At 33.4% G+C, this 11486-nt stretch overlaps 1 protein-coding gene across 1 annotated transcript in view; it reads right to left on the minus strand.

Moving 5' to 3' along the window:
• The window catches only part of LOC106478535 (tachykinin-like peptides receptor 86C), a 65395-nt gene extending 57942 nt beyond the window's left edge, over positions 1-7453 (minus strand). Inside the window, exon 1 of the mRNA XM_013939084.2 lies at positions 6730-7453. Within this exon, the coding sequence (XP_013794538.2) occupies positions 6730-7274 (545 nt within the window). The 5' untranslated portion in view covers positions 7275-7453. The remainder of the gene's footprint in view (positions 1-6729) is intronic.
• Positions 7454-11486: the final 4033 nt, after the last annotated feature.

The raw sequence follows: 11486 nt of genomic DNA on the forward strand, positions 1-11486 counted from the left end.
ATACCCTGAGCAATAACAAACTCACCAGTGGCAGAACTCGAATCTAAAGGCAATACACCTTCTAACAACAATGATTGAGTCGCCACAGTATCACGTAGAGTACGTATGGGCATGGGATTGCCAGTGTCATTTGTCAAAAACACAGAACTAACAAACACAAAATGTCTAAGTTCCTCCCTGATTACATTAGCCTTTATATCAGTGGCTAAATCAACAACATTGGGTGATTTGGTAAAAATACGTCCATATGTGGACACAAATACACTGCATGTTGACTCCTTTTCTTTTTTCTTGTTCAAACACCAACAATCAGACCAGGTTTTTTACAAAAACGGCATACAGGGCTTGAATGTTTTAAAAAAGTTTTATCCTGACTGTCAAAAGATTTCGAACTAGAGGAGCTGGAATTTTTAGAAGGATCCTCAACTTTAATGAATTGAACCAATACAGGTTTTTGTTGAGATGGTAGAAATTTCGTTTTATGAAAAGTGGTTTTATGTGTTAAAGTGTAATCATCGGAAAGAGCGGCTGCTTGTTGTAGTGTTTCAACTTTATTTTCGTCTAAGTACGTTTTGAGATCGTTACGTGCACATCGTTTAAATTCCTCAATTAGACATAATTGTCTTAGTTTGTCGAAACTGTTGTCAATATGCATAGAATTGCACCATCAATAAAAACAAATCTCTTTTTCATGGACAAATTCCATATAAGTTTGATTATCTTGTTTGCGATAACCTCGAATCTTTTGGTGATAAGCCTCTGGTACTAACGCATATGTTTTGATAATAGCAGCTTTAACCTTACCATAATTCATACAATCTTCCAAAGAGAGAGCGGCATCAGCTTCTTGTGCTTTACCAGTTAAGACACTTAGTGATAATAATGACAATTTTTCGGTGGGCCATTCCATGGTTTGGGCAACCTTCTCAAAATGCTGGAAATATTTATCAACTTTATTTTCATTGAACGGTGGTACTTTGACATATTAATAAAGTTAAAAGTTGTCATTTTGCCTTAGTCAATTGGTGTTGAGTCTAATTTCCATTTCTTTCAGCTTAATTTCTTTCTCGAATTTAATGCGAGCTTTTTCAGCCTCGAGACATTTATTTGCTCTTTCAGATTCAATACGAGCTTGTTCTTTCTCGGCTTCGATTCGAGCTTGTTCTTTCTCTTTCTCGGCTTCGATACGAGCATGTTCTTTCTCGGCTTCGATACGCGTTTGTTCTCTCTTGACCTCGATACGAGCTTGTTCTTTCTCGGCTTCGATACGAGCTTGTTCGAGCTCGAATTGTTTGAGTTTTAGCTAGATCTCTAATTTATCTTTATCACTCAACCCCGATTGGCTAGTAGGGACACTAGAGTATTTCTCTAATGCTTCCTCAGACACCAAATCATCATCGACTAGTATTTCGATAATATGCTTTTTTAGTTCATTTTTTCACATTGATCTTATAACATCTAGTTCTAAAACTTTGGCAATTTCGAGCAATTTATTTTTGTTATGTTTTTCTAGTTGTTCGAAGGAGGGTGATTCAAGAAAATATTCGATAATCATACATGATCAAATCTTATTGATAAATATGAACTCAATTGTGATTTAAATTATATTTTGTCTCTGATTCAAATCCCAACGAGCCCCCAATTTATTATGCTAAGTATTAGAATTACAAATAGCATGAAATTGAGTTAAATGATACTTTCAATTTAGTAGTTAAATTGTACTTTGGATTTAGCAGTTAAGTAAAAGCCTATATATAGTCAGTTTATGATATTTGTCAACAAGATTGATACACATAGTTCTCTTTTTTAACCAAATACGTTTTAATATGCACACAACAATACAATTTAAAATAATGGTTATTACAAACAATGAATTATGAACAAAAGTTTCACAAACTTACAAGCAATATAAAGTATTCTTTCTAGTCTAGAACTTCTTTGGTATCTTATTGACGGTTCACTATGAACGAGTCAATTACGAGTTGACGTAGGTATAATTCACTTCACAGGGAGCTAGCTAGATTTGTCCTTCGTTATTCCTCAGCCACACACGCCGAGTTTTCGACGATGAAGTTATATAATGTTTTGTAAAAATACTAATGTCTGATGAGAATCCACTGAAGTTAAATGATTTGTAATGTTCGAACTTTTTAAATGTTCCTGGTCAAATATCTGAAGTTTCCCGATTGATAAGCGTTATAACAGTCACAGCTATAACTTCCGAAGTTTATAGCACATTGACTATAGCAAACTAATAATAGATACTCTCTTTTTTTGGCGCGTCGCGTTGGTTATATTTACAAGTGTGTGGAGGCTTTCTCGAAATTCCAGTTTTACGCAACAATACTGACGCTAACACAAGCGTTTACACACGTATTGTTGATTCTTAAGCTCGAGAATCTTCTATAACTTTGGAGAATAGGCGGGAGTTTCGCAATACATATTTAACACGATAAACTATGCATGTTTTTAAATATAAACATAATCTAAACAAACGTTGATAACAAAATAAATATATAATAGTAAATTCTTCACAACATAAATTATTTAAAAAGTGTTGTTACAAATCTGGTACTTTATTAGAATTTACTGAATGTTCAGGTTTGCTCATTTGCACTCAATGCAGTGTCTGTTATGAATCGATAGCTAGTTAGGCTTAAGGTCTGTCACATGAATTTCCATCTAACGGTATTCATGATTTCTGCTAGATATGGACCTTAGATTAGTATGTTTGTACGAAAAACTCAGGTCGATTGAAGAAAAACTATAACTAATCTTTTCAAAATGGACCCTCTCTGAAGGCTCAAAACACTAAAAAACCAGTACAGCTAGCCCATTGCAAAGCTTTTTGCTTAACAACAAACAAACTAAAATGGGTTTGACGTAGCCAAGCGGTCTGCGTGCTCCATTGCAGATCAGAAGGTCCCAAGTTTCAGCCGCGATACGCCAATGAACACACGCCGCATATTTAGTTGTTCGGGCATTATAACTATGACAGCCAGATCCAGCTATTTGGTTAAGACAAATCACATAATAGGCGGCAGGTACTGCTGATTAGTTGCCATCTTTTTGGCCAGTGTTCTCAATTAGGATTGGCTTGTTGAAACCTAAGGAGTTTCTGTCTTGGTCCTTTGGCCTATGTGTCCCATAGCGTGCCGCTCAGGTTGAACATGCAAACAAACACTTTTCTTAAATACCTTTCTCTCTTAGACCATTTACTTGTGTAAAAATAAATGATCAAGAGAATAATCAATAATTGAAAATTCTTCTTTACTCATCATGTTCAATGGACTTCAGTTTTAGTAAACTCAATTTGTTGACAGTTTTAAGAATTTCTTGAATAAAATCTGGCTGTAATTGAAAGATACGTCGTACTATTAGATATATAGCCTCAATACTTCTTTCAGAGATGAGAATCAATTTTTTTCTACAACACATAAACACCAGACGCGCCAGAATTTAGATGAGTGACTGAGCAAACTTTTAGAATATAGTTGATTAACATAACTAAAACTACGTGTGGTCATTATAATAGCAATGACAACTATAAGTGTAGTTGTTTCTGATTTCTATATCTTTCAAACTGATAATCTACATATATATATCAAAATGTTTCAAGCTAGTAGATCGTTACGAACAAACTCAAGGATAATCATCAGCTATCATGACATTTCGCCATAGCTGACTTTACTACGGAGAACGCTGCATGCTTAAACAGCCACACCTTCCTCGGACATCCTCATGTTGAGAGTTCAAATGAAAAAAGATTTTAAAAGAAAATAGAAGTGAAAAATAATTTTCGTGATTTATGTATACGAATCTGAAAAAACAAACAGATTTCTGTAAGACTTGATGGAATCCAGAGTATTGACCAGCCGAACAAGGCTTACCTATATTTTTAATTGAGATATGCTAGATTCAACATCTTTGTGAAATAATGCTACAGGTTGTTTTTCATGCATTGTATTTTTTTGTAAATGTTTGTGTGATGATGAGTTTAAGAATTTGTTTTGTATTTAATATCAAATTCCTACGCTTACAAAATAACCAGCAATAACTAATAATGCATTTAAATATCTTCATTCTTAAATATGCTTAAAACTTCGATAAAGTTTACCGTTTTCTGTTGAAATTACTCTTAAAACATAGAACACTAATCTTTATATAACATACTAATTTAAATGTAAATGATACGTGAAATGTAGTGGACTATTAAGAAGCGCTATGATTTGTTACATCGTTTAATAGTTATTTTTTCTGTAATTAGCTGACAGTGAGTTATTATCTGTTACTGAAAACAATTTTTTTTTCATCTCGAACGGTAAACAAAATGTGTTCTATGATAAATAATGTATCAAAACATAAAATAGACTTTCAACGATAGCTAATTAATATTTTCACTTCATTAAGTCATTAAACAAAAGGGAGTCCTCAATAGCCGGGGCTGTAATTAGATCTCAAATCGATCAAGTGATGGGGCTAAGAGCTAAAAGTTTGTACTTAAAAAAAAACCAACTACAAAAAAACAACCCCAGAGCCATTCGATGAGTCGCTATGTCGCGGCTAAAAATACGGAAGTCGTACATTAACATCGTTTTTTTTATTTTTCTTTTCGGAACGCGAATGATCTCTATAATGATCTCATTTTTTTAGATGCATGGCCTAGTGGTTATTGAGCTCGACTCGCAATCGAATATGTTCATCCTTTTAACTACGTGAGCGTTATAATGTGAAGGTCAATCCCATTCTTCATTTGTAAAAAAAAAAAAAGCCTAAGAGTTTGCGTGGGCGGTATTGACTAGCTTCCATTCCTCTAATCTGTCTATCACTTCATAATATGGAACGACTAGCGCAGATAGCTCTCGAGTAGCTTTGCGGGAAAATTCAACAAAACAAAGTACAATTTAGTCAAACCTAACATTATAACGAAAATGTAGTGAAAATAATTTGTCAAGATCTGCTGCTGAACGGAATTTAGATCTATACTGATGATGATATAATTGATTAGGTATAAAAGAATTGAGTCAACCGACATTAACCCTCTATTATATACTGTAAAGTACAGGTATCAAATCTATGTTTGTTGCTTAATACATACAAATGCTTCAATTCTGTAGTTGAATGCTCTTACTTCCAGGTAACAGTCTAAATAAACCATGGAATTATTTTTGTTCGTTCCAATTAAGTAACGATTTCAAAGAAACCATTTTCCTTCGTATTTTCAGAATGAGTACAGTAGAATAACTTGTAGTGAGTAATTTGTATGTCTCAAAATCTCCTGTTAGTTGAACTATTAAATCAAGTAAAATTTTTTGTATTTTACAGCTTCTTTTCATGTCTGTATGAACATACGACATTACATTATTTGACAGATTCTCACCAGTATTATCATACAGATGGTGGTTCGTACAAGTGAACAATATGAAACGTGGCGTCTTGAAGGTGATGTGAAATATGCGTTAATTATACTACATCTATAAACGTAATCGTATAGAATTATGTATATTTATTGTTAAATACTTTTAAAAAGTTTGATTTAATGAAATGTTTCATTAATTAAGTTTCATATATGTAATGCTGTTACATTTACAGCGTATTTTACATATAAATACACAAATTATTTGATCCACATTAGACGAAAACTCTTTGTGATCACACAAGGTATCTATAGAATGTGATCTATATATAGACTATACGGTGATGCGTAATTTGTGTATTTGATTGAATAAAACTTTCGCTACGTAAATATTTGGAATAGTTCATATTTGATTCCATAAGCAATAGTTAGTTATGCTGAGAATAATAGTACTGATATACCTAAGAAAGTCAACACGAGAAAGATATCGGAGATGACAGTACACACGAAACAAACTATAGTAAAAAATTGTCCACTATGCTTTCATCTCAGCGTCATTAGCTGTGTTGTGGTTTGAGCTATACAAAGGATATTAGGGGCGGAAATATGTGCATTTAATGATTAATGTGTTTGTTATTCAACAAACACGTACAGTGATGAATTGAATTAATAAAAATATGTTTTACAGTCAATGAATTCCGTAAATAATACGTATTTGTATTTTTGTACATATGGCGAAGCTACTGAGGCTATCTACTGCCGCCATTTCTAATTTTGAACTACTGAACAGAGGCGAGTGAGTCAGTCAGCAGCACCCTATAATTCGTGCTAAGGGATTGACTGTCACTCTTATAACGCACACACAGCTGAAAGTGCTGGAAATATTTTATGGTATCACACGAACTCGACTCGCCAGCTCCAAAATCCAGAACTATACCATATGGCCAACCCGTGCCTATATATAACATCAACTACAAATATACTTTTAGTAGAGGTATTAAGTCTTGGATGAACTATTCTTCGGAAAAATACGAATAACCTAGTTAGTAAATTAAACGTTTAGTAATATACTTTTTGAGAATCGCGTTTAAGAATATATCTTAAGTAATTTAAAATGAAGTACCCCGAGTTATAATAATTACAGGTGTGAATGCGTTTCACACGTTCTACAGGAATTATATGTTCGTAATTTAGCTCAGGAAAGAAGCTTATTTAGCCAAACTAGCTCTATAGCAAGTGTAATTTCATTAAAAGGGCATTTATTCATTTAGCTAAAGATAAATAATTTGAATATTGTATTTTTCTTTAGTTCTATTATGTAGAAAACAAAAATCAAACATTCAACAAGAAAAGTGAATAAGTATTGAACTTACCGGTCTACACTCAGAGCTGCTATGCTAAATACTGAGGTCGAGACTGTTAAGTAAGCAATGAAGTTACTAATCGTACAATACATGGATGCAAATGGCCAGTGGCTTCCAAGTAAGTAGACAAAGTTAAAGATGGCGTTAAAATCGGCCAGTAAGAGATCTGCTATCGCAAGATTTAATAGAAAATAGTTCGTAACCGTTCTCATTTTCCTATGTGCGACAACTATCCACAGCACAATAATGTTTCCAACTGTTGCCATGCTTATCATTATACCAAAGACAGTGGCCCACAAAAACTGTTGCCACCATGGGAGGACGTATGGACGCATATACAAGTGAAATCTCTGGAGGGTTTCAATACAGTAGTTTTGGAAGTTGTCCTCCTCAGAGAGGTTATCTAGTCCTGAATAGTGAGTTCTGTTTCCGTTTTTTGAGAGATGACGAAGAAACGAGACGCACCAGGTAATATTTAGCTTTGACAGCGTGTTAGAAACATTTTGAGGGTGCCCATCACTGTGTAACTCCAACAACCAGGCTGTCCTGTTCATTGTTCATGAAAATATAATATTGGAACTTTAAGCTGACCTTCCATCCATCACGCGAGTGTCTCGAAGTAATATATTCTTTCTATTATAGAAATATATTTTTGTATGGATTTCCTTAATTTGACTTTTCTTATTGACATGAAATCAAGTGGGCTATATATACGCAATTCTTATGCACATATTTTTTCGGTTTGTGTCAACTGCAGAAAGCAACGGCTTAACTTGCCGTAGCTAGCCCCTTTACTAGCTTAGCTTCCCGCATTGCACCTTAGACACTAACCGATTGTTTACGACTAGAGAGCAATGAGCACGCACAAGTGTTCGATGCGATCCTCTAAATTCTAGCTGATACTGGTTGCTCGTGATAGTCACGTCAAGGGCACGTGCCTAACCACCAGATGGCATGTATTATGTGAATGTCATAGCATTTTACCGACGTTGGAAGGAAAAACATGTAGGTCAATATAAAGTGAAATTTTGTCGTCGATAAATATCGATTAAACTGTATATTTATAAATCTTTAACCAATTAATTTCTTTCAAGTTCATATTTCTGATCCAGTTAAACAACAATTTTTATTGAAAGACTAGTCACGATATGCAATTGATGCAAAAATATATAAAAAAGACAAGTTTTTTAACAAATAGTTTAGCGTATACAGTTATGCAGAAAGTTTAACATAAATATTTGTAATGATTAAATATTTTAATATAAACAAAATTAAGAACATGCATCTCTATCATGGAAACCATATCAATCAGGATCACGAAATTGTTTATACATCATAAGGAGTTTCCCCAGCTTGGCAATAGAAATTACATTTTGAACGAAGACTTAAGAAACACATATTGTAATGAAGAAGGGCCGGATGTGGCTCAGTGGTTAACATGCCGAACTGAAGGACTGTGGTTCTCGTACCTTTGCGGCGAAAAATAAAACAAAACAAAAAATAACATTGGGCACCGCACTTTGGGGCTGTGGGAGCGTTAAAGAGTTTCTTTGTTTTAGCGCAAATTTGCTAACTATCTGCTCTCTATCTACTGTCGGGAATCGAGCCCCAAATTTGAGCGTTAGTAAAATTATCGTTGACCCACAGGGGTACGTTATAGGAGTGATAGCCAAAACCCATAATCCGTATAAGAGCAGCCCAAAAGCTGATGGTGGGTGTTATTGACTAGTTACCTTCTTTCTTGTTAAAAATTATGTTAGAATAGCGAACACAGTACTTGAGTAGCTTTGAACGAACACCCGAAAACCAATAAGCACGTGATGCAGAGAAAATTACGAAAATAAGCAACTAAAAACATTTTTAAATTAATACTTTTTACAGACACCGAATGACCAATAATATTAAACTGACAAAATTGAAGAACCACTTGGAAGTATCATAAGTGAGATGTATTAGAATAATTTAATTACAAACTAATTATTTTTCTCTGTTGTTCTGGCATAAATTGTCTTTGATAATTGTTAGACTTTATTTAAAAAAACAACAACAAAAACATAAGATAATTACGTATAAGTTTCAATTCAGGAGTTTTAGCTATAATAATAATCACGTTTTTAAAAAGTTATAGAACAAAATAACAGACTTGGGAGTATGACACAAGTTTCAATAACTGTCGATCAGAGAATTTATTTATTTTTAAAAAAGGCTAAGGTTTCAAACTTATGGAATTCAAAAGAATCATATGTAAGAAGGATAACAATTTCGAAGGTTGGAAACCAAAAGAGTCGACTGTGAGAATGGATAAAACTTCATTCATCAGGAATGAAAATTATCGTATTTTCAAACGTTTAATAAAATATTAATCATTGTAAGTATGTTCTGATTTCTTATAATGTTTTAGATCATAGCCACGTGTTATAAGTGAAGTTTTCGAACTACAGAATGAACGATTTTAGCTGTTCGTGCATTACTGTCTAAATAAGATATCACACATATGTGTTTATAACATAGTTTACCGCCAAATTATTGCAAGTAATTTTCAGTATATTTCAAGCTTATCACATTTATACTACTACTACTTATGTCAACTCAGAGTTTAGGCGTATTTTTTTGTATTAATTTTGACTTTAAATAAATTTCGTGTGTGTATATAACTAGATGTAGATTGACACCTGATTAATTAATGTTATTTTTACCAGTTATCATGTGTTCATAGAAGAAATTAAACAAGTCCAACTAAGACTGCTCGTACGTAAATAATTTATGAATTTTTACTATTGCTTAAATTGGTGCAGTGTGCACATGAAATTTTCGTTGATAGGGGTCCAAAAAATTGAAGTTGTCAATAAATGACAGACAAATTCGGATCCAATTAACGCCCATCAGAGATTCGACTCTTGTTTATAACAGACTTTAGATTCACAAGGAGCTTCAGGTCGTTTTTACTTATTTTTCATTCTGAGCACGTTTTACAATGCTTATGTTCATTTCGAATGTTTCATGCCTCTAACTCTATGCTGAACATTTTTCTTCAATACAATTTTCTCGTTCTTCATGCGTATAATTTTTAACTCAATCATGACTGATATTCTATTATTCATTGCTACAATATATCGTTATTGTGAAACAGTACAAAGTTGGTGCAATGCCACATAACAAACTTATAGACCATAGCGAGTTAATATTAAAAAATTACCAGGTTATTTAAAATAATTACCAGTTAAATTTATCTTGTTTTCAGAATGTTTGTTTTTGAATTAATTAAATGGTTTACGTGGTTACGAAGATATATTACACTCTATGAAAAAAAAAGCAATTTGGTGTATTTTTGGTCATTTATTCCATATACCTTATGGACTAGGACTAGGTAGACTAGGACTAGTTTGGATTTTATATCCTTCCTTGATTGACCAAGCTTGGCCCAGCAGCTTATCTGTCAGACTTAGATCTTTTTTTTTTCTTCCTGTGGAAAAAAACAACAAAAAACATCGCACTTTGAGGCTTTGCGTTCGTTCGTTATAAGGATGATAAACAAATCACACTATTCGATCAGACAAGAGTAGCCCAAGATTTAGCGGTGGGTGCTGTCCACTAGCTGCTTACTCTAATCTAGCAGTTCAAAATTAGGGACGGTTAGCGCGGATAGTCCTTGAGAACCTTTGCGCAAATATCTCATAAACAAACAAACATATCTTCGTTAAGTGAGTTAATCTGTTTGAGCGGCATGGCGCCTTGAGGTTGATTCTTTTGCATCGTTAATTGAATCCACATCGCTTATTAGTGAATTTCATAATATTGTGTGAATATTGTTGCAGCATAAATATATATACTTCTTCACTGAGGTGTGAACCTTGATAATAATTTGTGACTACCTTTTTTGTTGCGATAGAAGACAGCTGCAGAATTAATTGATAGCAGCTTAAAAGGCGACAAATTATAGGGATTTTGCAGATGGTCAATGGCTAATATCCTAATCCAAACCTAAACCAAGAACATTGTGCAAAACTTTGTTTCACACGTAAGTTAAAACTACAGGAAGATATAATATCACAGTTACCCAAGTTAAATATTTGCCTATTGTAGGAAACCAACTTTATTTATATGTTATGTTTCATTAATTTAAGAAAGGAGTTTGATGTTTCTTGTTTTTTTTTCTTTAACGATAGAAGCTTGCATGTTTACTGATGAGCAACCGGAGGGCATAATGTAGTCTTATGAAAAATAAATAAATTTCTTTTTTCCCTAGACGCCGTAAGAATTATAATTTTTTTGAAATACGTTTGTTTGTTTTGTTACGTATTACAATTTCGAATTGCCTAAAACTGAGTTAAACTGTAATTTAGATTTAGTAGTTAATTAAATGCCAATATATATATATATATATCCAACTTATGATATTTGCCAACAAGATTGATACAAACAGTTTTCTTTTTTTAAGACAAATATGTTTTAATATACAAACAACGATACAATTTACAATAACAGCTAGTACAAATAGTTATTACACACAATGATTTATAAACAAAAGTTTTACAAACTTACAAGCAATAGAAAGTCTTCTTTCTAGTCTGGAACTTCTTCGATATATTATCGAGGGTTGACAATGAGCGAGTTAATTGCGAGTTGACGTAGGTACAATTCACTTAATAGGGAGCTAGCTAGCCCTGTAGTTCTCGCTGATCACACGCCGATCACAGGTCGAGTTTCTTTTACCGCTGTTTGTTTGTTTTTTAATTTCGCGCAAAGCTACACGAGGGTTATCTGCG

The sequence above is a fragment of the Limulus polyphemus genome, unplaced genomic scaffold (genome assembly GCF_000517525.1).
Source record: "Limulus polyphemus unplaced genomic scaffold, Limulus_polyphemus-2.1.2 Scaffold222, whole genome shotgun sequence".
Taxonomy (NCBI): Eukaryota; Metazoa; Arthropoda; class Merostomata; order Xiphosura; family Limulidae; genus Limulus; species Limulus polyphemus.